Consider the following 25,112-nt stretch of genomic DNA (forward strand, 5'->3'; position numbering starts at 1 on the left):
AAACTGCATCACCACCCTGCTGTATGCTTTTTTTTTTTTTTTTTTAGACAGCGTTTTGCTCTTGTTGCCCAAGCTGGAGTGCAATGATGTGATCTCAGTTCACTGGAACCTCCACCTCCCAGGTTCAGGCGATTCTCCTGCCTCAGTCTCCCAAGTAGCTGGGATTACAGGTGCGCGCCACCACACCCAGCTAGTTTTTTGTATTTTTAATAGAAACAGGGTTTCACCATGTTAGCCAGGCTGGTCTCGAACTCCTGACCTGTTATCCGCTCGCCTCGGCCTCCCAAAGTGGTGGGATAATAGGCATGAGCCACTGCGCCCGGCCTGCTCTATGCTTTCTAGCCCCCATCCCTGACTGACTTTTCTCCTTGGTGTTTACAGCTGTTTGATATGCTATATAATCTGTGTATTTGTTTATTAACTGTCTTACCCCACTAGAATAGAAGTTCCAGAGGACTGGGATACAGGGGCTTCTGTCTGTTCATTCACTGCCGCATCCAAGTTGCCTACAACTGTGCCTGCCACACAGTAGGTGCTCAATAAATATTTGGTGAAAGAATGGATGAAGAGGCCAGGTGAGGTGGCTCATGTCTGTAATCCCAGCACTCTGGGAGGCTGAGGCAGGTGGATCACTTGAGGTCAGGAGTTCGAGACTAGCCTGGGTAACATGGCAAAACCTCATCTCTACTAAAAATACAACAATTAGCTGGGCGTAGTGGCGTGTGCCTGTAATACCAGCTACTCGTGAGGCTGAGGCAGGAGAATCGCTTGAACCCAGGAGGTGGAGGCTGCAGTGAGTTGAGATCCCGCCATTGCACTCCAGCCTGGGTGACAGTGAGACTCCGTCTCAAAAAAAAATAAAAAAAAATAAAAAAAGAATGGATAAAGAATGAGTTACAGACAAGATAAGCCCAAGCTTCCAGCATGGAGGGGTTTGGGTTTGAGCTTCACTTGCTAAGGCCTGGAGTTATGAAATCTCAGAGCTACTGGTCTAAGCTCTGAGCTTCCCCAGGTATGGCTAGCAGATAGGAGGGCTGCTTACCTCTGAGGGGCAGGGCTCCTGCGCAGCCCTGCCAGCATGTCCAGCTCCTGCATGCTGCCACGGCTGACTGAGGCAGTGGAGTTGGCAAGGCGGATGGCACGGCGCTTGGCCCTGCGAGGGCAGCAAGAAGACAGCAGGCTTCCGGGTCCCATTGGCTGGGAAGACACAGAGGTGCTGCGGCTGGTGCGGCCACCTGGCGAGACGGCTCCCAGGGCTTCGCTGAAGGTGAGCTCGTCTGTGAACTCATGGCACTATGGGCAGAAGGGAGGCAGGGTCATGGGGCATCCCATGGGAGCTGATCCCACCCTCAAGCCTTTGCTCAGGCTGTTTTCTCCTTTCTGGAAATTACTCCCTCTTCCCTTCCCTTGCCCATCCTTCAAGGTTTGGCTCTCCTGTAGCCTCTTCCAGGAAGCTCTGTGTGATTTCCACAATTTGTAGTGAGCCTCCCATCCAAGGGAGAGAGCTGGCATGGCCACAGAGGGACCCCCTCTATTCTGCTATAGCACCTCACATTAGGCCTCACCGTTGTCTTCTCTAGACAGTGCAGCAAGTGGTGATGTTGCTGTTCAAAGGCAGAACGGTTCCTGACACAAAGAGCCTGTTCCTCGCCACTGCCGCTGTCCTGGAGTGGATGGAGCAGAGCGATAAGGGCAGCACCTTCCTCCCCCTGTTATGGCTCACTCCAACCCTATCCAGGCCCCGACCCACCTCAAGGCCCCCATTCTGCTTGTACTGCAGGAAGGCATTGGTGGTACCACTCTTTGCCAATCGGATCCTTGCCAAGCGCACCTTCTGCAGAGAGAGGAGATAAAAGGTCAGGTGGGTGAGCCCCAAAGTAGACTGGCTTGGGGTGTGGGGAGTAGGAGGTGCTTGGATGGAAAGTGTGGTTACCTGCTGTGCTCGGCGCTTGTCAGCCCGCTGGTTCTGGTGGTAGATGCGGCTAAAGTTGGACACAATGACTGGCACAGGCAGGGCAATGACCAAGACGCCACTGAGTGAGCAGATGGACCCGAAAATCTTGCCAGCAATGGTGCTGGGCACCATGTCTCCGTAGCTGGAACGAGGGGAGGTAGGCCAAGGTCAGGAAAAGTGCCCACCTACCTTTCAGTCCCCCACTCCATCCCATCTAACTGGACTAGCTCTGTGACCCTGGCCAGGCACTCAAACCTTCTGAATCCCTCAGTTTCTTGCTCTGTAAAATGTTGGGGGGTCAAGTGAGAAATGGGCCTGGCCCTCAACCCCTACCATCTGCTGCCCCTGTCCAAGCTACATACCAAGCACCTGAGTCAGCCAGAAATCTATGAAAACCAAGCAGAGGGGAGCATGAGGAAGTCACAGGCAGTGAACACAGCCTCCTGGGGAGAGAGTCCCAGCACCACAGGCCAGCCGAAGGGCTTCAAGTCCCAGGAGGAGTGTTTTGTTGGTTTTGGCTGCCTCTGTCTTACCTGGTCTAGGTAGGACCCCTTTTCATTCCCCTATAGGGGAATCCTTGAAAACTGTCCACATGTGACAAAACAGGGAGGAGCTTTGAAACCTCCCTGCCTTTCTCCATGCCACCCACCTCCCACAGAGATAGAGCAGAGCCAATCTTACTAACTTGTTCACAGAGAGCTCCCCTGAAGATCAGGGAGATTCTGTAACTGACTCGCCCAAGATCACACTGCATACTTTTGTTCTGACCGCAGAACCAATCAGAACTCCTCCACAGAAACACAGCTTCTGCAGTCTTCAGCCTCTAAGCCTTTTCTCAGGCTGTGCCCTAGGATGGCTGTTCCTTATTTCTGTATTTTGACTCATTTTAAGCATTCAGGACTCTGCTCAAAAGTCTCTCCAACTTGGCCATTGCTGGCTCTGTGATGTGTCATCTCAGACCGTGTCCTCAACTGTGAGACATGGGCAGCCATCCACCCTCACAGAGTTGTTGTGAGGACCTGAATAGAGTAAAAGCCATCAAAATACTCAGTTCCAGCCCACTGTCAGCGCTCAGTATTTGTTTGTCAGTCTGATCCTGGACCTCCAACCAAAATTGGGGTTTCTACGCTTTAGAAACCCCAAATCAACTTTTTTTGTACCTCTATGAAGAAACTGAGCAAACCCAATTCATTCAGTTATTCCTTCAACAGATACTGGGCACCAACTGTATACCCAATCCCAGTGATGGAAACTTAGAGAAGGATCACAGCATCTGCCCTTGACAGTATCTTTAGAAAGCTCGTGAGTTCGATGATTCCATTTGATACTTTTATCCCAACTCTGTTTCTTCTGCAGGGATCGACAAAAAAAAAAAAAAAAAAATCCTGAAAACATCTTGTTCTGGGAAACATCAAGGAATCGCAAAGGCACAGAAGTAGTGCCCCACACAGCAGACAATTCTAGAAGGTTGGGAGACATGGGTCCCCAAAACAGAAAAAGGTGATAGAAAGCCAACACCTATGTATCCTGCACCAGAAACATTCAGAGAACTTTCACAACTATGATGTCATTGAATCCTCTCTAGATGATGAAGGGATCAGCATTTCCCATTTTACAGAGGGGAAAACTGAGGCCATGAGAAAACATCAACAGAAAGAGAGCAGCTAAGACAATCCTTGAACCCAAGTCTCCTGACCTAGAAAATCAAGGCATTGTCAGAGCTGGGAGGGATCTGAAGAATTAAGTCCAGCTCCCTCAGTTTGTACAGATGAGCAAACTGAAGCTCAAAAAGAGAAAGAGGCCAGGCGCGGTGGCTCACGCCTGTAATCCCAGCACTTTGGGAGGCCAAGGCGGGCAGATCACCTGAGGTCAGGAGTTTGAGACCAGCCTGGCCAACATGGTGAAACCCTGTCTCTATTAAAAATACAAAAATTAGGCAGGCGTGGTGGCATGTACCTGTAATCCCAGCTACTTGGGAGTCTGAGGCGGGAGAATCACTTGAACCCAGGAAGCAGAGGTTGCAGTGAGCTGAGATCTTGCCACTGCACTCCAGCCTGGGCGACAGAGTAAGACTCCGTTTAAAAAAGAAAGAAAGAAAGAAAGAAAAGAAAGAAAGAAAGAAAGAGAGAGAGAGAGAGAGATCATTCCTTTAAACTTCCTAATTTTACAGAAAGGGTGAGTGTAATCAGGCAGCCCCCAATGCAGAGTCCACACTCACCCAAGCGTGGTCATGGTGACAATGGTATACCAGAAGGCCGCAGGGATGCTTGTAAAGTTGGTCTTGTTTGTGCCCTTCTCGGCATAAAACATGACAGTGGCAAAGATGATGATGGCCATGGTTAGCGAAAAGAGGAGAAAGCCCAGCTCAGAGGCACAGCTCTTGAGTGTGTAGCCCAGAATCCTCAAGCCCTGTGAGTGCCTGGAGAACTTGAAGATGCGAAACACCCGGAACACACGCAGGGTGACAAAGGCGCCTGAGACATCGTCGTTCTTGGGCACCAAAAGCCCAATGTAGTAGGGCAGGATGGCCACCACGTCGATGAGGCTCATGACACTCCGCAGGAAGCGGCAGCGGCTGGGGGCGGCAAACAGCCGCAGGAGGTATTCACCTGTGAATATGAGTACACAGGCTGTGTCCATGCAGAAAAAGGCCTGTGGGAAGCGTTCGCCACAGGGCTGCTCCCTTGAGGACCTGCGTGCAGAGCCGCGGCACGGGATGGTCTCTACCACATTGGCAATGACCGACACGGCAATGAAGAAGCCGGTCACATAGTAGAAAACGAGGGCTGCGGTGCTTGTGTGTGGATTCTCGAAGGCCCGCCAGAGCCGCTGCCGCAGGGAGCTGCCTGCTGGCAGGGCTGGGCCGTCCCCAGCCTGCTCGGCCTCCTCGTCCTCTGCCAGGCGCTCGGCATTCTCCTTCTTTCGGTCCCGATACTCTTCAAGGCAGCAGTCACCGACTAGCTCGGGAACCAGGCCGTAGAAAGCCAGCTCTTCGTCGAAGGCCTGGATGCATTCCTGCCGTGGGCAGTGCAGCCGCCCCGTTCGGTAGAAGTTCAGCACGTGGCGGAACATGTCAGGATCGCGATCGAAGAAGTACTCGCCTGAGTCAGCATCGTAGAAGAATTCCTTCTCTGAGCTGCCCAGCAAGGTATCTGGGTAGCGGTCCAGTGTATTCTTCCAAGTCTCAAAGCGCCGTCCGCTCACGTTCACCACCAGAACCTCATCTCCTCGAGATGCCTTCACCCCCGGTGCCGGGGGCAGGGGCTGCTGGGCCAGGGGCAGCCAGCCCACCGCTGCCGCCCGGGCAAAAGGCAGCCACGTGGCCAGGCCTGCCGCCATCGTGCCACTCCCCAAGCCCAGGGAGACTTAGTGAGGGTGGCGTTTAGGAGAATGTGGCTGTCTCCAGGATGGTGGGGGCTTGGAGACACCTTGAGCCACCCGAACAAGGAAACTGGGGGTGTCTAGAGAGGCCAAGAGGAAGCAGGAGGAAGAACTAAAGAGATGCGAAGGAGTTTGGGGGACATTTACAGAGCCTAGGAGGGGCCTGGGCAATGTTCTGAGGGACTGAGAAGGGCCTTGGGGACATGGAGAAGAGCAGAAAAGGGGTGTGGGGATGGGGCCAAGAAGGAGCTGAGGGAGGGTTTAGAGAGACTGAGATGATTCTAAAGAAGTCAGCCTGTGCCTGAGAGGTGTCTGGGGGCGTCTAGAGGGGCCAAGAAACACGTGGGGAGTTCTCTACACTCTCAAGAGTCTCAGGGAAGGCAGAAGAGCCTGGAACTCCTTTGCGGGGGTGGAGAGGAGACTGGGGCATCCAGAGGGGTAGAAATGGGACCAGAGGTGCTTGAAAGAGACTTGAGAGTGCCTGGAAATGGGGGTTCTAGAGGGGCTGAGACAGGTGAAGAGGGTTGTCCACACCCTCAAGACTTCTAGGGGAAGCATAAGAGGGTTAGACCCCCCTCATGGATCTGGAAAGGGAGCTGGTGCATCTCGAGGGGTGGCTGTGGATCCAGGAGGTTGTAAAGAGGCTGAAAGGTGTCTTGGGACTGCTTAGAGTTGCCAAGAATAGCCCGGGGGGTGTCTGTACTCTACAGGAGTTCTGGGGAAGAAAAGAGAGGCCAGGGCTTCCTAGTAGGGCTGGAGAGGGGAAGGGGTTATCTAAAGGGGTAGACAGGGGGCTGGGTTATTTTTTGAGAGGCTGAGACTTATCTGGGGGAGGTGGGTATCTAGAGGGGCCAAGAAAGCCTGGTTGACACTCTCAGGAGTTCTACAGGGAGGAAAAAGGAGTCTGGGGAATTCCAAGGGGCCGGGACTCAAATGTTAGGAAGTTGGGCACAGTCCCAGAGCACCCAGAGGATCTATGAAGACTAAATAAGAGGAAGGGGGTTACCCCCAAAATGGGATTAAGAGGGGGGTGGGGTGTTGAAAGGGAGTTGGGTGTGTCTCCAGGGAGGGGGGCTCCTGGGCTTTGCTGGAAGCTGGCAGGAGAGGCCAGGAGAAGGCTGGGTCCCACCGTTGGGGGCAGGTCTGGGGAAACCACACCCCGAGGGGCTGGCGGTGTGTGCTGGGCAGTGGCAGTAGCAGCAGCGGCAGCAGGAGGAAGAGAAGCAACCACAGCCAGGCGTAGGGGAGAAGGTGGCATAGGCAGGGAGAGGGCGCGGGGTCCCTGGAAGGAGGCCTGGGAAGGGCAAGGTCCAGTGGGACCCCTGGGGACTATCCCAGGATGGGCTAGGGCGTGGGGGCTGGACCAGGGAAGGATGAGGACAGCGCTAGTGGTGGTCCCCCTCCCCCTCCCTCTCGGGCCGTCCTCACCTGTGTCCCCGCTGCAGCAGCAGCAACAGCGGTGGGGCTGGGGGTACCAAACACCCGAGCTCCTGGCCCCCTCTGCAGAGCTGCCTGAGTTCTCCTCCTCCTCTGGCTCTCTCTCCCCGCCCCTCCGAGCTTGCCGGGAGATGGAGAGAGAGGCAGGGAGGGGCCTCGTGGCTCCCCGAGCCCCCTCCCCTAGGACAGCCAGAGAGGGACCCTGGGGAGACTCCGCCTCCTACAAAGCTGGTTGGGCCTCAGTCGCGTCATCTGGAAAATGGGGGTGGCAGGGAACTTTGCCAATTCTCTCCACCTCCTTCCTGGACTCCCCTCTCTTCCTGCCCAGCTCCTACCCGCTCTGCCCCCAGGGGCCCCCACCCCCACTCGCCTGAATCAGCAGCACTTAGCAGATCCGATCGATGGGAAGGCGTCTGTTAATGGCCCCAGAGCGGAGTGCCACAGGGAATGATGCAGCGCTGTCCCCTCCCTGCCCCCCAGACTGTGGAAGGGCAGGAGAGCCAGGAGTCGGGGGTAATTGCTGGGAAGTGTTTCTCTAGATGGCCAAGCTTCCGAAGCCGCCCCCTTGAGGGGCGCAGCATGGATTAGAGCCCCAGCTCTAAGACTTCGGCTGTGGGACTGGAGCACGGGACTTCCTGTTTTTAGATATGAAATGATGGTAAAGGGAATGTAGAGGGGGACAATCCAGGTCCCACCCCCCTACCATCTCAGGCAGGCCCCACTCCGAGGGGGTAGTCTCTTATCTGTCCATATCCAGTGGCCTCAAATCACACCTCCTCCGCTAGAGGGCTCTGCTTCTGGATGGCAGGAGCACTGATAATGGAATGCCTCTGGCTGGCTATGGGTGGGTTCAAACCCCAGCTTTGCCACTGACTTGCTGCATCCTTGAGCAAGTGACTTGCATCGTTTCCTCAACTGTCAGATGGAGAGACTTATCCCAACTTGATAGCGTCATTTGGAGCATTACATGATGTGAAAGGTGATAGCACTGGACACAGCACACACCAGGGATGCTTAATCTTAATTAAAGGAGTGTGATGACAGGGGCACCGTAATGCAGGGCCAGGCCTAGCCTTTCACCCAATTTACCCACCCGTGTAATCTTCCAATTGCCCATTTGGCACACTCCTGATTTGTCCATTTCTACATCCATTCCTCCACCTACCCATCCATCCATTCTCCCACCCACACAACCAATTCCTCTATCCATCCCTCCACCCACCCATCTGTCCACTTAGTCGTTAATCTACCCACCCACTCATTCATCCATTTGTATTTGTAAGTTCACCCCATTTGGCTATTTGCCAATCTATCTGTATGTATCCATCCTCTGCCCATCTCTTCCCACCCGGAACACACGCAGGGTGACATCCTCTGCCCATCTCTGTCCATACATAGCTCCACTCGTCATTTCTTCTCCCACTCTTTACCCTTCCCATTCATTAGCTCATCTACCCATCCATCCATTCCCCTAACCATTGGTCTATTTACTCCTAACCTGTCCATAAACCCATCCATCCACCTATCTACCTAAATCATCCACCCATCCATTTGTCCATAGACCTATTATCCATCTCTCCATTTACATCTCTACTATCCATCCTCTATCCACCTACCAATCTACCCATTTATTCATCCAACCACCTATCCATCCATCCATCCATTTATTTCCCAGTCTATCCATCATCAGTCCATGCAACCGTCCACTTACTCATCCATCGGTCCATCCAACCACTTATCCATCCTCCCGTCTGTCTACTCATCTATACCCACAATCCCATACATGTCTACCCATGTACATATCTGCAGGTATTTCAGCTCCACTCAGTTTAAGGGGCTGGTCAGCAGTAAATGGAGACAGGCTGGATGAGGGTGGGGAAAAGAGAGTAACGTTGCAGCCAGAGACCTCCCTCCCTATTCCAATGGTGTGAACCTCCCCGCCCCCAGCACATCCCTCCTGGTTGAAAAGAACGAGACGAGACAGTCAGTGGGTGGGCCCGTCTGGCCAGATGGTATTTTGGCTGCACAGCCTTTACACACACACACACACGTGTTGCTAGAACGCTGAACATGGACCACACACCCACCCAACATCCCCAATCCCAAATGCAGAGTAGCCAGGCTCCAGACATAAATTAAAAAATAAAATAAAATAAAATAAAAAAGAGTTGGTCTCTGGGAAGGAGAGCTCATGCAGAGATGAAGACAGAAGCCTTTGGGAGCCAGGACCAAGAAGAAGGAGAAATCCCTGCCCCTTCCCTCACGATCCCCACTCCCTGGTGGCCTCTGCCCTAAGACAGGATCATTAACACTAACCATCAGGCCTCTAGCCCTTTTAATGTCCAGTCTCCCAAGCTATTTGATTTTGGCTCCAGCCCTCATTTTTCCACCACAGCCCAAGGGAATGGCATCCTAAGGGGTAGGAAGGGGAGGAGGTGGGTGCAGCCTGCAGGTCTTTAGCTGGTTTCTCCTGGCTCTATGTCTGGGTCAGGAGGCCCCACGCACTCCTTGCTGAGCCGCACAATTTCCTGGGACAGAACTTCCATATCCTAAGAAACAAATGAACCATCAGGGGTCAGAGAAGGGGACAGGCTGCTCCCTTGCCAAACGTAGGGTATCATCTGTGATTTCCTTCACACCCTTTCATTAATCAATGCTCAGCTGTGTCTGGCCTGGGATGGGAAGGTACTTGGAGAAGTTCACAGCACCCCCAACAGTGGGCTGGGCTCAGAAAAGTCATGAGGATGGGTGAGGAGCTACAGATAATGGGAGTGGGATGCCTCCTGTGGCATGGTGCTGCTGCAGGATACACCACCACTCTGGCCACCTGCTCTTCTACTAAGTGTGAGCTTGCTTCTCAAAGGCAGGAGCTGGGTCTGACTCCTTTCTGACTCTCAGAGATGGGGAAAGTCTTTGGGTGGCAGGTTGGGCAGAAAGATGTGTGTGGGGGGCCATGGGCATGGGGGATCTATGGTAGACAAATTGGTGGATGAATGAATTGTCCAGAGGACAGATGGAGATCAACAGGTGGGCAAGCAGGTAACTGGGTGGGTGAAAGGTAACACAAGGGGCAATTGATGAGTAGATAAGAGAATGATATGTCAAGAAATGGGTGGCAGGACATGGGGTAGACAATGAGATGAGTAAGTAGTAGATTGGGTAGATAGACAGATGGGCAGATGGTTGGGTGAATGTGTAGATAAATGGATGAGTGGGTACATGGAAGGAACGAATGGATAATAAGTTGAAGAGAGGGTGGAAGATGAGAGCATGATGTAGTAGTTGATGCATGGGTAGGAGGATAGCTGGGAGGACAGGCTGGGTGGGTGAGCAAGGGAACTGGCAGATGACCCAGGGGCTATGTGGCTGGGTAGGCAGGTGGCTGGGTGAACAGATGGGTAGGCTGGCAGGCCACACTCGCCTTGTGCAAATGCATATTCTTGGTGAGCTGCTCCTCCAGCATGTTCTGCAGCTTCTTGTTCATCTCCCGAAGGTTCTCGTCGCCTGGCTTCACTAGGTCTCTCAGGACACTGCCCAGCCCGCTGCGGTCTGTGTGGCCTGCTGCCACAGACACATCTGCAAGGGCCCAGGCTGAAAACCACCCCCTCGGCAGAGCCAGAGGAGAGCCAGGCAGAGCCAGAGGAGAAAAGAGGGAGACGAATACCAGGGGAGAAGGGAGCAGGAAAAGCCATGTCATGTAGGACAGAGGCTTTGACATACAAAACCTAGCTCTGTCACTCACTAGCTCTATGGCCCCGAGAAATGAGGATAACTAACTTGTGGAACTGGAAAGATGCACATGACTGCATGTGAAGCACAGAGCACACAGAAAGTCCTCAGCACATGTTGGTCAGTATGGTTCTGATTAATAAAGAAAAATCTGTGAAGGAGCAGGTTTGAAAGAAAGCAAAAGCAATGAACAGAGAAGGAAAACAATATAGACAGCGAGACAAGATGGAGTGGGGTGAAAAAGAGAAACAGAGAAGAGAGAAGGGAGAGGGAGAGGAGAGGAAGATGAGGCACAGGAAGAGGAAAGGAGAAAGCGGACAGAGAGACAAACTGGAGAAAGGAGAGTGGAGAGATGACAGAGAAAGAGAGAAGAGGGAGGAGGCGAGATCAAGAGACAGTGCTTTCCTGTTCTCCCCTCGACAGGCCATGGTCTTGTCAGTAGCTTCACTGAGTTCCGAGAGGAGAGGAGAGAAGCCGCAGCACAGAATGGAGAGGGAGGGCCAGGTGAAGGCTGGACCAGGGCTGAGGGCCGGGGAGGGGGCACTGACCGATCCGGCTGTCCATGACGTAGGTCTCAATGATGGCGCTCTTCCGGCAGAGGTCCTCTGCCATGGAAGCACTGCTCACCTCCAGGTGCTTCACCTGCAAGATGGCCCAGCCCACCTGAGACCCCTCTACTGTACATGTTCACACATGAGGCGGGCCCGGGCAGACCCCACACCCCCAAGGGCACTTCAAGTGGGGATGGGCAGGCAGGCAGGGAGCACCTTCTCCTCCAGCATCCATTTCTCCTGCTGTGTCTCTGCCAGCCGCTGAAAGAGCTCAGCCACTTCCTCATCTGACAGCTCTGCTGGCCGAGGGGGCTGCGCCTGAGGGCTGCTGGATAAGGACTGCAGGAAAGAGAAGGGGAGAGGCCAGCCCCGGGCTCAGCACCAACGACCCCAGACAGGTGTCAGGGACTGGGGAGGAGAACCAGGCCAGAGGTGGGTGAGAGAATGTGGGCCCTGAAGCTGGGACTGTAGGCCCATCTTGGTACCCTCAGACTCTTGTTATCTCCTCTGCCTAAATGGGGGTAGAGAGTAAACCACATCAGAGCCATGTGGAGAGGATTAAAGGAAGATCCCAAAGCAAATGAGATCTAACTTCCAGCTGACAGGAAAACTGGAAGAGAGGGACATGTTAAATCATACCACCAGGAAGCCAGCAGAAAAACCCAAAAGGTAGCATACTTCCTGTGGGGTGACTGGGCTGGCCTCTTCAACAAGTTGGTCTCAGGAGAAAAGGGACCACACTAAAGAGATTTAAGGGCCATAAAACAACCAGATGTAACATGTGCTCTGAATCTGAATGCTAGTTTTCATAAAACCAGCAAGAAAGGACATTCTGGGGCCAACTAGAGAAATCTGGTTAAGGTCAAAGTATTAGACGACGTGAAATTTTTTTTTTTTTTTTTTTTGAGATAGAATTTCGCTCTTGTTGCCCAGGCTGGAATGCAATGGAAGATCTTGGCTCACTGCAACCTCCAACTCCCGGGATCAAGTGATTCTCCTGCCTCAGCCTCCCGAGTAGCTGGAATTACAGGCACGCGCCACTACGCCCAGCTAATTTTTGTATTTTTAGAAGAGACGGGGTTTCACCATGTTGGCCAGGCTGGTCTTGAACTCCTGACCTCAAGTGATCTGCCCGCCTCAGCCTCCCAAAGTACTGGGATTATAGGCAGGAGCCACCGCACCCAGCCAGTGACATGAAAACTTGTCAAATTGGGAAGGTAGAGACAACAGTTGAATAAGAACAGGTTAATCTCATCTAGATTTTAAAAAGAGAGAGAATTCTGGAAGGGTATGAGCTAAGAATTTATTTATTTATTTTTTGAGATGGAGTCTCACTGTTGCCCAGGCTGGAGTGCAGTGGTGTGATCTCGGCTCATTGCAACCTCCACCTCCCGGGTTCAAGCGATTCTCTTGCCTCAACCTTTCGAGTAGCTAGGACTACAGGCACGCACCACCACGCCCGGCTAATTTTTGTATTTTAGTAGAGACGAGGTTTTGCTATGTTGGCCAGGCCAGTTCTCAAACTCCTAACCTCAAGTGATCTGCCTGCCTCAGCCTCCCAAAGTGCTGGGGTTACAGGCATGAGCCACCGCGCCCAGCCCTGAACTAAGAATTTATAATGGTGACTTCTGGATGATGAAAATATTATTTTTTTTTGACATTCAAGGTTTTTTTGTTTTTGTTTTTTTTAAATAGAGTCAGAGTTTTACCATGTTTCCCAGGCTGGTCTTAAACTCCTGAGCTCAAGTGATCCGCCCACCTTGGCCTCCCAAAGTGCTAGGATTATAGGGATGAGCCACCACACCCGGCCAGACATTTAAGATTTTAAAAAATCTTTGCTCATTTGTGGTTTTTAAAAAATGTACTACAATGTGCACATACTTTTTTTTTTTTGAGACGGAGTCTTGCTCTTTTGCCCAGGCCGGACTGCAGTGGCACTATCTCGGCTCACTGCAAGCTCCACCTCCCAGGTTCACGCCATTCTCCTGCCTCAGCCTCCTGAGTGTCTGGGATTACAGGCGTCTGCCACCGTGCCCGACTAATTTTTTTTTATTTTTTTTTATTTTTAGTAGAGACGGGGTTTCACCGTGTCAGCCAAGATGGTCTTGATCTCCTGACCTCGTGATCCGCCCGCCTCGGCCTCCCTAAGTGCTGGGATTACAGGTGTGAGCCACCGCGCCCGGCCGCGCACATACTATTTGTGGAACAATAAAAAAGTTATTTCCAAAGGAAAGTGGCTGGTAAGGAGGCTGACATGACAGCCGGCAATAATAATTAGTGATCATTACAAGTTGGGAAAAGGGACCTTCTCCTTGGATGGTGCACCTACTATGAGCCACATACTTTATGGCACCAGAGAAGGGGGAATTAGCCCACAGATGATGAAATAGAAAGTCAGAGAGAGAGAATGATTGGCCTGTCCTGCATGTAGCAATCTGAATCCAAGTTGGTGGGCTTGGGGAAAAGTTGACAAGAAAATATGTGTGCTGCGCCCAAAGTAGGAGATGGATTTAGGTGAGGAGAAAAGGGGAGGGGTTCTCAGATTTTTGGGTTGAGAGAAGCTGGAGCTGTAGGTTCTTCCTTTCCCCTTACCCTGGCTGGAACAGCCGAGCTCTCCTTTTCCCGCAAGATCTCCCGGTAGCTGAAGGAGGAGATGCTACTGCTGTCCCCTGTCTGGGTCCGGCTTGGTGAGTTCATCTCTGAGAGAACCAGCTCCTCAAGGCCTGGGCAGTGGAGGGAAGAGAAACTTGAGCCCCAATACCCCTGAGTCCCAGGGCAGCAACCAGCAGGAAGGGGCAGAAATAGATTTAACAGAGATGGAAAGAGAGACACCTGGGCATGGGGAAAGGCAGAAGCAGACAGGAGGACAGGGAGAGACAGAGACAGAAAAAAGAGCTGAGGCCGGGCGCACTGGCTCACACCTGTAATCCCAGCACTTTGGGAGGCTGAGGTGGGCCGATCACTTGATGTCAGGAGTTCGAGAACAGCCTGGCCAACATAGAGAAACCCCGTCTCTACTAAAAATACAAAAATTAGCTAGGTGTGGTTGTGTGTGCCTGTAATTCCAGCGATTCAGGAGGCTGAGGCAGGAGAATCGCTTGAACCCGGGAGGCGGAGGTTGCAGTGAGCCGAGATCGTACCATTGCACTCCAGCCTGGGTGACAGAGTGAGACTCTGCCTCAAAAAAAAAAAAAAAAAAAGAAAAAAAAAAAAAAAAAAAAAAGAAAGAAAAGAAAAGAAAGAGCTGCCTTTCTGGAGAAACACATACAAAATGAGAAGGAGAAAACGGAAGAGGTTGGAGAAAGACAACGATGTGGGTACACATGAGCCTCAAGTGGCAGACACACTTGGACACAGGGTTCAGAGAAAGGAAGACAGCTAGAGAGGGCACAGGGCACATCCACTTGCAGAAAGAAAATGCCAGAGATGGAAAGCCAGAGCAGATGACAGAAACTAACAGAGACCCTGAAGAAAGAAGTGAGCCAGAGCAGAGACAGAGACAGAGAGAAAAAAAGATGCCGGGTGCGGTGGCTCACGCCTGTAATCCCAGCACTTTGGGAGGCTGCGGTGGGTGGATCACGAGGTCAGGAGATCGAGACCATCCTGGCTAAAATGGTGAAACCCCGTCTCTACTAAAAATACAAAAAATTAAGTGGGCGTGGTGGCAGGTGCCTGTAGTCCCAGCTACTCGGGAGGCTGAGGCAGGAGAATGGCGTGAACCCGGGAGGCGGAGGTTGCAGTGAGCCGAGATCGCGCCACTGCCCTCCAGCCTGGGTGACAGAGCAAGACTCTGTCTCAAAAAAAAAAAAAAAAAGATGCAAGCAGGCTCTTGTACCCACGCACCTAAATCTCAATCTCAGTTTAATCTAATGGACAAGGTGAATGTATTGAATGTATGGTATACAATTGTAACTTTTCCCAAGATTCTTTTTTTTTTAGACAGAGTTTCAGTCTTGTCGCCCAGGCTGGAGTGCAATGGCGCAATCTCGGCTCACTGCAACCCCTGCCTCCGGGGTTCAGGCAATTCTCCTGACTCAGCCTCCCAAAGTAGCTGGGATTACAGGCGCCCGCCACCACACTCAGCTAATTTTTTTGTATTTTTAGTTGAGACGGGGTTTCACCGCGTTGGCCAGGCTGGTCTTGAACTCCTGACCTCAGGTGATCCACCCACCTTGGCCTCCCAAAGTGCTGGGATTACACCTTTCCCAAGATTCTTACATTCATCTGTGATAAAACAGAAACAAAACTCCTTTTTAAAGAAAGGTTACTTCAGGAGACCAAGTGCCTCAGAGAGAAATTGATTTGGTGAGAGATACACATCTGTTTTGCCACATCACTTAAAGCCCTCAAGGATCTCTGGCAAGGGTGGGGTGACTGAGTGGGGATCCATAGGTATCCCGAGTGGGGGAACAAGGGACCAAGTTTTCTCTGAGTCTGTAATCTAAGAGATGCACCAGAGCCATCACTGCATTTTACTTTTAAATGTATTTATAGGCCATCCCCGTCTAAAAAAAGGCTGAAGCAACTAAAGTTGTGTGTGTGTGTGTGTGTGTGTGTGTGTCTTCTGCTTGAAGTGGCAGAAATAACAGATTGGATTAGCTGTATAATGAAAACACCACAGTGTTGCTGGCTGTGTATAAGTCTGTCTCCCTAGCTCAGCTGGGGGCTTCTGGAGGGTAGAGACTCGGGGAGTTTTATATCAGGGACCCTGTATTTGAGCATGGAGATTTATAGAATGAGAGATTGTATACAATAGATTTAGAAACGCCAAGTGAGGTGTGGGAGTGTGTAATGTAGTACATACAGTGAGGAGACAGAAAGAGATATAAACAGAAGAGAGAGGAAGAGGAGATAGAGTGGCGGGAAGAGATAAAGGGACAGAGAAAAGAAAGGGCGGGGGCCGGGCCCAGTGGCTCATGCCTGTAATCCCAACACTTTGGGAGGCTGAAGCGGGCGGATCACCTGAGGTGGGGAGTTCAGGACCAGCCTGACCAACACGTAGAAACCCCGTCTCTACTAAAAATACAAAATTAGCTAGGCGTGGTGGTGCATGCCTGTAATCCCAGCTACTCAGGAGGCTGAGGCAGGAGAATTGCTTGAACCCAGGAGGCAGAGGTTGCAGTGAGCCGAGATCACACCATTGCACTCCAGCCTGGGCAACAAAAGCAAAACTCTGTCTCAAAAAAAAAAAAAGAGAGAGAGAGAAAAGGAGAAAACTAGAGAAAGAAAGCAAGGAGATAAAGGCAAATATAGAGGAAAGAGAACAAACTGAGACAGAGGCAGAGACAGAAATAGAGAAGAGACAGGGCAAAAACGAGACAGAAAGATAGAAATAAAGAGAGAATGCAGAGAAACAATCAGAGGAGAGACAGAGAAAAGGTAAAAGACAGATGGAGTTCCAGAGCGACAGAAGCAGGAAAGCACAGCTGAGGAAGATGCAGGACTAACCTGCAGCCTGCAGGCCCAGGCCCTGCCTCAGCCTCCTCTCCCTGTCCTAGTCCCTCACCTGAGCGGCTCTTGCTGTTAGTGAGGATGTCCTGCAGCCGCTCCTGCAGCTTATCTGCCCGTTTCCGCTCCAAATGCAGCTGCCGCTTGAGGTCCTTGAGCTGTGGGGGACAGGGGTAAGATGAGGACTGAGGCCCAGTGGGCCTATAGGAGGCAGGCTACAGGTAGGAGGGAGCCGTGCTTGGGCACCCCTCCGTCTTACCGCAGCACTGCCCTTCTTCTCCAGGATCCTCTGCCCATCCACTGTGTCCTTCACCTCCTGTGGGAGAAAGCAGGCATGGCTGGCGGGTGCCAGAAGGGCTGCCTGAAGCGTGCTCCCTCCCTGCCCCTCTTGCACACTGAGGATCAGGGGTGTGTCTGGGGATGTGCAGGGACCCGCTGACCTGCTTCAGGCTGCTAATGGTCTTCAGGTGGCAGTCCCGCTCCTCCTGGGCCTGCTCGAGCTGATCCCGCACATCCTGTAGCTCCTCCTCCTTGCCCTGCAAAGCAGAAAGCAGCTTAGGCATTGGCTTGGGAAGCCTCTGTCCTCCCAGGAGGGCCCATCACTGTCTGGAGAGAGGAACACCATCATGCGAGAGGCACCTTCAGCTCGGCAGCGTGCTGCTCCCGACACTGCTTGAGGGCTTCCTCTTGTTCCTGCTGCTGCTGCTGCAGGGATTCCTACAAGACAAGTCCCAGGTCTGGCCACAGCCCCCCAGTAGGTATCATGCCCAGTTAGGGGTACCAGGGACTGCAATGGGGGCCCAGAGGTATGCAGAAATGACCCTCCTGCAGGGAACCCCACACGCCCTTAGGCAATATGCAGAAGTGTCACATCTAAAGTTGCACCATTCACATGGTTGACTTAGATTTGCATTTACATTTTATTTTATTTAACAAAACATAACACAGTGCTTACTACATGCCAAGAATGTTCTAAGGGTTTTACATATATTAACTCATTTTCTATAATCCTCCCGTAATACCTAGATGGTAGATATTATTGTTATCCCCTTTCTACCATTGAAGAAAACAGGCCACAGAGAGGTCAGATAACTTACTCAAGGTCACACGGCTAGGAAATGGCCCAGCCAGGATTCAAACCTAGACAAACAACTGACTCCAGCCTGTGCTCTTCACTGCTACATGACACTGCCTTTCAATGTATTATGAGATTTCCAGAAAATGGCAACAAAGGTTCTTTTTCCGAGACAGAGTCTCGCTCTGTCACCCAGGCTGGAGTGCAGTATACGATCTCAGCTCACTGCAACCTCTGCCTCCACGGTTCAAGTGATTCTTCTGCCTCAGCCTCCTGAGTAGCTGGAATTACAGGCGCCAGCCACCACGCCCAGCTAATTTTTGTATTTTTAGTAGAGACAGGGTTTCATCATGTTGGCCAGGCTGGTCTCGAACTCCTGACCTCAAGTGATCCACCCACCTCAGCCTCCCAAAGTGCTGGGATTACAGGCGTGAGCCACCACACCCAGCAGGTTCTTGTTCAAATAACATCAGTGTATCGCATTAATTTCCTGACAAAGTACAGTTTCAGGAGAAAGGTGCCTTTCCAAATTTGCACAAAGGCAGGGCAGCCTTAACACGTGACAGTCTGTCCTATCTGATGGCCATCCCCTGATCCACTCCAGAGGGCTGCTATTGAGCCAGGGGACTGTGGGGATATCCCTAAGTCCAAAAAATCTCGGGAAGTTCCAGGGCCTGACCACTCCTGCTTCTATGGTTTGACATGAGGGCCCCAATCAGCCTTTGTTCCTCACCAGGCATCACCAACTCACCTCAGCTTCCTTCAAGCGCCGTTCAAACCAGCCCTTGGCTCCATCCATGGAGTGTACCTGAGCTTGAAGTTCTTCCACTGTCTGCTGGAGAGTCTCCAGCTCCCGTGTCCGGGCCTGGGATGGGGCAGACTGTCATGGGCCAGGCAGGCAGAGGAGCAGACACCTGATGCATGCCACCCACTGGCCTATCAGCCAGTGGTTCCCAGGTTTTAGAGGAAGAAGGGCATCGTCATCTACCCACCCACCTTCTCCTCCCGGATCTGCCCACGGAGCTCCTCCTCCTGACGCTTCTTGTCTTCATGCAGCTCTCGGAGCTCACGCTCATAGCGGGCACGCACCCCCAGCACCTCCTTCTCATGCCGTAGACGAACTGCTCCCAGCTCTTCCTTGTGCTGGGACTTCTCTTGCAGCGTTTCCATTGCTAGCTCATCCAGCATGGCCTTCCGCTTCTCAGCACTCTGGGGCACAGGACGATGGCAGTCAACTTCCTTCCACAACATCGAAAAAAGGCCTCCAACCCTCTTCCCATGCCCAAGGAACTAGTCAAACTCCACTCCCTCCCATCCCCATTGAAATGGCTAAGGCACTCACCCATCCTTATAGAACTGGTCACTTTCTTTCTTTCCCCTCCCACTCTCATGGATTTGGCCAAGAAACTGGTCAACCACAAACCAGTCAATTTTCCTTTCCCTCCTATCCCCACATATTTGGTTATATCACCTCCTCCCATCTCCATGGACTGAGCCAATTCCTACCCCCCATCCTCTCCCCTCAACCCTCATGTCCCCCTACCTTCCGAGCCTCCTGTAATTCCTGGGTCAACTGCTCCTTCTCCTGCCCTATTTCTTGAAGTTGTTCCAGCAGCCGACTATTGGCCCGTAATGACTCCTAATGCAGACACCAAAGGGAAAGAGTTTGATAAAGAACATCCAGTAGGTGCTAGTCACCCAGGACCATCTGGTAGACCATCTCCCTTCTCCCTGGTAAAGTTGGTATTGTGATCTCAATTTCTGGATAAGAAATATAGCAGAGACTGCTAGTTGCTCCCCAGTATTCATTCTCCCTTACTTCCCTAGCAATAAAATTTATCATCGGGCATACAGCTGTCTAGCAGATGTTTCCCCTCCTCCCTTATGGTTAGGTGTGGCCATGTGATTTATTTCTGTATGCGGAAGTGGTGAGTGTAATTTAGGTTATGCTCTTAAAGGAAAGGGGCACACTCTTCCCTGCCCCTTTCCTCCTTCCTTCCAGATAGAATACAAACATGGTGGTCGGGGAGCTTCAGCAACCGTCTTGGATGCCAAGATAAAAGTCTTGTGTTGAAGGTGGAGGAACAGCAATGGAGAAAGAACCTGGGTCACAGATGACTGGAAAGCCATCATTCCATCCCTGAACTTTTAATGAGAGAGAACTAAATTTGTATCTTATTTAATCTATTATTATTCTGGTTTCTATTATGGAATCAGAATGGATATCCCTTGGGAGGCTGAGCCGGGTGGATCTCCTGAGGTCAGGAGTTCAAGACCAGCCTGACCAACATGGTGAAACCCCGTCTTTACTAAAAATACAAAATTAGCTGGGCGTGGTGCCAGGCGCCTGTAATCCCAGCTACTCAGGAGGCTGAGGCAGGAGAATCGCTTGAACCCAGGAGGCAGAGGTTGCAGTGAGCTGAGATCGCGCTACTGCACTCCAGGCTGGGCAACAGAGTGAGACTCCATCTAAAAAAAAAAAAAAAAAAGGAGGCCAGGCGTGGTGGCTCACGCCTGTAATACCAGCACTTTGGGAGGCCGAGGCGGGCAGATCACGAGGTCAGGAGATCGAAACGATCCTGGCTAACGCGGTAAAACCCCGTCTCTACTAAAAATACAAAAAATTAGCCAGGCATGGTGGCAGGCGCCTATAGTCCCAGCTACTCGGGAGGCTGAGGCAGGAGAATGGCGAGAACCCAGGAGGCGGAGCTTGCAGTGGGCCGAGATCATGCCACCGCACTCCAGACTGGGTGACAGAGCGAGACTCCATCTCAAAAAAATAAAATAAAATAAAATAAAAATTTAAAAAATGAAAAAGAATTGATATCCTAACTAACTGAAGAGGCTCAGTTTCAGAGAAGTGAAATGACTTGTCCCAGAACACACAGGTGCTAATAATTAGGGAGCCAGACTGGAACCTAGGTCCTCCTGACTCCAGTCTTCCCACTCCACCTTACTGGGGACTTCACTGGGCCATTACTAGGGAACTAGGAAGAGACAGACCAGAGCCAAAGGTGTTACCTGGAGCTGGGAGTTGAGGTCATCTTTCTGTCCCATAAGGTCCTCATACTCAGCCTGCCGCTGCTGCAACTCAGCTGCCAGCCCAGTGGTCTGTTCCCGGAGCATATTCAGTTCTTGGGTCTTTGCTGTTTGGATCTGGAGAAAGTAGTGGTGATGAGAAGTAGAGTGAAAGGGACCCCAGGGGCCAGGGACAGGGTATGAGCTTCCTAGTTCCAGGGAAACAGGGAGGGAGGTGGGAAGAGAACCAGGAAGAGAGAGGAAATTTCAAACAGAAAAACAATGAAGAGAATGGGTAAATGTGGTATGTTCATACAATGGAATACCACGCAACAGTAAGAGAACAGACCTGTGCTGCACGTGGATAAACTTACATAGTGCTACCAGAAAGAAGTCAGAGACAAAGAGCAGCTGATTCCATTTATATGAAGTTAAAGAACAAGCGAAATGAATCTTATGTTGCTAGAGATCAGAATAATGGTTACTTCTGGGGGAGTACTGACTTTGAAGGGGTAAAGGGGACCTTCTGGGGTACTAAAAGTGCTTTATACTTTGATCTGGGTGGTGGCTATGGTGGCGGAGAGAGAAAGAGAGACAGAGGGAGAGAGAGAGAGAGAGAGAGGAAGAGAGGATTCACTGAGTGTACACTTAAGATTAGTACATTTCATGCACTTTACTAGAGAGAAACTAGAAAGAAAGTAAAGCAGAAGCCAGGCGTGGTGGCTCACGCCTGTAATCCCAGCACTCTGAGAGGCCGAGGCGGGTGGATCATGAGGTCAGGAGTTCGAGACCAGCCTGGCCAAGATGGTGAAACCCCGTCTCTACTAAAAATACAAAAATTAGCTGGGCATGGTGGCACACGGCTGTAGTCCCAGCTACTTGGGAGGCTGAGGCAGGAGAATCGCTTCAACCCGGGAGGTGGAGGTTGCAGTGAGCTGAGATCGTGCCATAGCACTCCAGCCTGGACGACAAGACCGAAACTCCGTCTAAAAAAAAAAAAAAAAAAAAGAAAAGCAGAGACAGGCCAAGCACAGTGGCTCACACCTATAATCTCAGCACTTTGGGAGGCTGAGGTGGGAAGATAGCTTGAGGCCAGAAGTTTAAGCCAGTCTGGGCAACATAGTGAGACCCTGTCTCTGCAAAATATTTTTTTTTTCTCTTTTTTGAGATGGAGTCTCGCTCTGTCACCCAGGCTGGAGTGCAGTGGCGTGATTTTGGCTCACTACAACCTCTGCCTCCCAGGTTCAAGCAATTCTCCTGCCTCAGCCTCCCGAGTAGCTGGGATTACAGGCATGCGCCACCATGCCCAGCTAATTTTTTTTGTATTTTTAGTAGAGATGGGGTTTCACCATATTGGCCAGGCTGGTCTCGAACTCCGAACCCCATGTGATCCGCCCGTCTCAGCCTTCCTAAGTGCTGGGATTATAGGTGTGAGCCAGTGCGCCTGGCCTAATTTTTGTATTTTTAGTAGAGACAAGGTTTCGCCATGTTGGCTAGGTTGGTCTTGAACTCCTGATGTCAGGTGATCCACCCACCTCTGCCTCCCAAAGTGCTGGGATTACAGGTGTGAGCCATCACGCCCGGCCAATAAGTTTTTTTTTTTTTTTTTTTTTTTTGAGACAGAGTTTCACTCTTGTTGCCCAGGCTTGAGTGCAATGGCACGATCTCGGCTCACCACAACCTCCACCTCCTGGGCTCAAGCGATTCTCCCACCTCAGCCTCCCGAGTAGCTTGGATTACAGGTGCCCACCATCACACCCAGCTAATTTTGTATTTTTAGTAGAGACAGGGTTTCTCTATGTTGGTCAGGCTGGTCTTGAACTCCTGACCTCAGGTGATCTGCCCGCCTCGGCCTCCCAAAGTGCCAGGATTACAGGAGTGAGCCACTGTGCCCGGCTTTTTTTTTTTTTTTTTTTTTTGAGATGGAGTCTTGCTCTGTTACCCAGGCTGGAGTGCAATGGCGCGATCTCAGCTCACTGCAACCTCCGCCTCCTGGGTTCAAGAGATTCTCCTGTCTCAGCCTCCTGAGTAGCTGGGATTACAGGCACACACTGCCATGCCCAGCTAATTTTTTGTATTTTAGTAGAGATGGGGTTTCACCATGTTGCCCAGGCTGGTCTTGAACTCCTGAGCTCAGGCAATCCACCCACCTTGGCCTCCCAAAGTGCTAGGATTACAGGCATGAGCCACCAAGCCCTTTTTATTTTATTTATTTATTTTTTTGAGACAGAGTATATTGCTCTGTCGCCCAGGCTGGAGTACAGTGGCGCGATCTCGGCTCACTGCAACCTCTGCCTCCTGGGTCCTGGTTCAAGCAATTCTCCTGCCTCAGCCTCCCCAATAAAATTTTTAAAAGTTAAAAAAAGTAGGGTTGGATGGCCAGAGAGAAGAGGGCTGGACGCCAACAGAAAGGAGCAACAGAAATAAAGATAGGAAACAGCATGGGGTACAGACCACCCTACCCTGATGTGGACCAGAAGCAGATGGAGATGGGGGAACCGGAGAGGAATCAGCAAGGGCCCCCAGGTGTTCTTTACCTGCTCCAGGGCAGCCAGGCTAGTCCTCAAGGCATTGTTCTCAGCCAAAAGCCCTTCCACTTGTTCCTGTGCATCTGCACTCTGGATGGATACCTGGCCCCACGCCCACAGCACGTGAGAGTGGGTCCAGAACAGGGGGACAGAACCTACCCACGACCAAGAAAGAAAGGACACACACACACACGAAGGCCTGGGGGAAGCAGGACCCCTGGGACCTTGCCTGCCTATGTAGTACCCACTCAGGCTGCCCCCATCCTGAACCCCAGCTCCCTGAGCCCACCCAGTACAACATACCTGATCTTGTAGGGCCCGCAAAGCTGCTGCATGTTCCAGGCGCTCCCCCTGCCGCTGATCTCTCAGCTCTGCCAAGCTCTGTGGAGACCAGGGGAGCCCATTTTACACCTCAGCCTCTCCTGGGGTGCATATAACCGTACAGACTCTCCGACCACCCAACAGCATATTCTCAGCACCTGTGGGTCTCAGACTATCCAGCTAGCAGCAATCTCAGGTTCACCCAGACGCCAGGTCACTACCCTCAGGGGCCTCAGACACAGTCAACCCCTCTATCCCAGCGTCCAAGATCTCAGGCACATCTAGGCTCCCGGCCCTAGCTGCTACGCGGTTCAAACTTACTCAGCTCCCATCCATAAGAGGTCTCATACTCACCCAGATTCTAGCTTGGGAGCTCCAGGATTCTCAGACACAGCCCCATGGATCTCAGATGTAGTCAGCACCCAAGGATGACAGCTTCACCCAGCCTCCCAATCCCAGCCACCAGCGGTTTCAGACACACTCATCTCCCACGTCCCTACCTCCCAAGTGAGATCCACCCAAACTCATAGTCCCAGATCCTAGAGGTCTCAAACTCACAACCTCCTAGTTTCCAGGTCCTGGTGAACTCTCAGACTGACCCCTTCACCTGTCACTCTGCTCCCCAGTGTCTTGGGATCTTCAGACCCAGCTAACCACCAGTTCCTGGGGGTCTCAGCTTTACCCAGACTCCTGTCTCAGATCCCATGTTCCCAGTTTCTAGGGACTTCAGAACCACAAGCCACCATATCCTCCATTCCAAGGGACCTCAGACTCACCTTTTCTAGAAGGAAACCCAGAGGCTTCAGAATCATCCAGCCCCCAGTCCTCAGGAGCCTCAAACCCACCTAAACTTTTGCTCCAGCCCCTGGAGGTCTCAAACTGACCAGCTTTTTGTTCACAGCCCCCAAGGATCTCAGGACTACCTAGCCCATATGATTGATCCCACTTCCTAGGTGTCTTAGGCCCAAGCCAGCACCCAGATCCTGAGGGTCTCAAATGCACTCAGCCTTCAGCCCCAACTGTCTCACCCTTGAAAGTTGTATATCTACCCAGCCATGTCCTCAGCCCTTCGGAGTCCCAAATTTACTGACATCCCAGCCCCTAAAGATTTCAAAGTCACCCAGCACCCAGGGAGTTCAGACTTACCCCAATTCCTGGTCCTAGGCCCTAGTGACCACAGATTCATCCAGACTGTGGTCTCAAACCTCCAGGAGTTTCATATTTACACAAACTTATAGCACACAGCCCCCTAAGTCCTTAGCCCCCTGAGATCTTACACTCATGAAGACTCCTATAACAATTCCTAGGGCTCTCCAGTTTCCATTTTCCTAGCTCCTGGGGGGCCCTAGAACCCATTTCCAACACAGGAAATCTCAGACTCCCCAATCAGCCTCCATGGACCTCAGACCTCTCCAGGCTCCCAGTCCTGGTCCCTACCCCAGGGATCTCAGAACCCAGCCCCCATCACCTGATTGGCAGCCTCAAGTTCCTGCTGCAGCTTCTGGGTTCGAGCCAACTGGGCTTTGTGATCAGCTTCCTTCCGTTGTTGTAATTCCTCAATCTTGTTCCTAGGAGTGATGGGGAGGGGGTGTGTTCGGCATGGCTTGAGGCCCAGTCTCCTAGCTCTGCCCCTGTAGTCTTCACTGGGCACTGTCCCAATTGTCTACCAA

The 25,112-nt window shown here is 51.8% G+C and overlaps 2 protein-coding genes across 4 annotated transcripts in view; both read right to left on the reverse strand.

Moving 5' to 3' along the window:
- Window positions 1-997: 997 nt before the first annotated feature.
- KCND1 (potassium voltage-gated channel subfamily D member 1) lies at window positions 998-7,994 on the reverse strand. 2 transcript variants are annotated; one of them, XM_032756907.2, is made up of 6 exons: window positions 6,764-7,994; window positions 4,173-5,415; window positions 1,934-2,096; window positions 1,751-1,834; window positions 1,566-1,664; window positions 998-1,293 (listed from the first exon to the last, which is right to left on the reverse strand). In XM_032756907.2, exons 2-6 carry the CDS (start codon window positions 5,291-5,293, stop codon window positions 1,039-1,041), a joined length of 1,722 nt encoding a protein of 573 aa, XP_032612798.1. In that variant the 5' UTR covers window positions 5,294-5,415; window positions 6,764-7,994; the 3' UTR covers window positions 998-1,038. The 2 variants fall into 2 exon arrangements, with proteins under 2 accessions (XP_032612798.1, XP_032612797.1); XM_032756906.2 differs by having other exon boundaries at window positions 4,173-7,994.
- A 762-nt stretch (window positions 7,995-8,756) lies between these two features.
- Window positions 8,757-25,112, reverse strand: part of GRIPAP1 (GRIP1 associated protein 1) — a 28,750-nt gene continuing 12,394 nt past the window's right edge. The window contains exons 11-26 of one of the 2 annotated variants that reach the window (XM_032756908.2): window positions 24,911-25,010; window positions 23,425-23,502; window positions 23,131-23,223; window positions 20,597-20,731; window positions 19,119-19,214; window positions 18,572-18,784; window positions 18,327-18,440; window positions 17,140-17,217; window positions 16,941-17,036; window positions 16,760-16,816; window positions 16,559-16,658; window positions 13,645-13,775; window positions 11,269-11,391; window positions 11,050-11,143; window positions 10,194-10,348; window positions 8,757-9,321 (exon numbers count right to left, since the gene is read on the reverse strand). In XM_032756908.2, coding sequence (XP_032612799.1) covers window positions 9,229-9,321; window positions 10,194-10,348; window positions 11,050-11,143; window positions 11,269-11,391; window positions 13,645-13,775; window positions 16,559-16,658; window positions 16,760-16,816; window positions 16,941-17,036; window positions 17,140-17,217; window positions 18,327-18,440; window positions 18,572-18,784; window positions 19,119-19,214; window positions 20,597-20,731; window positions 23,131-23,223; window positions 23,425-23,502; window positions 24,911-25,010 — 1,756 coding nt within the window. In that variant the 3' untranslated portion in view covers window positions 8,757-9,228. The remainder of the gene's footprint in view (window positions 9,322-10,193; window positions 10,349-11,049; window positions 11,144-11,268; window positions 11,392-13,644; window positions 13,776-16,558; window positions 16,659-16,759; window positions 16,817-16,940; window positions 17,037-17,139; window positions 17,218-18,326; window positions 18,441-18,571; window positions 18,785-19,118; window positions 19,215-20,596; window positions 20,732-23,130; window positions 23,224-23,424; window positions 23,503-24,910; window positions 25,011-25,112) is intronic. The other variant, XM_058441533.1, reaches the window with a different exon arrangement.

This window comes from Hylobates moloch, unplaced genomic scaffold, assembly GCF_009828535.3.
Source record: "Hylobates moloch isolate HMO894 unplaced genomic scaffold, HMol_V3 SCAFFOLD_7, whole genome shotgun sequence".
In the NCBI taxonomy this organism is placed as follows: Eukaryota; Metazoa; Chordata; class Mammalia; order Primates; family Hylobatidae; genus Hylobates; species Hylobates moloch.

What these genes read in the sequence shown, in the direction of transcription:
- KCND1 (XM_032756907.2), bottom strand. Translation starts at nt 5,293, where the DNA reads ATGGCGGCAGGCCTGGCCACGTGGCTGCCTTTTGCCCGGGCGGCAGCG. An exon ending in GTCACCATGACCACGCTTGG is followed by an intron (nt 2,097 to 4,172) that starts GTGAGTGTGGAC and finishes CCCTCGTTCCAG; the next exon opens with CTACGGAGACATGGTGCCCA. An exon ending in ACTGTCTAGAGAAGACAACG is followed by an intron (nt 1,294 to 1,565) that starts GTGAGGCCTAAT and finishes TTCTGCCCATAG; the next exon opens with TGCCATGAGTTCACAGACGA.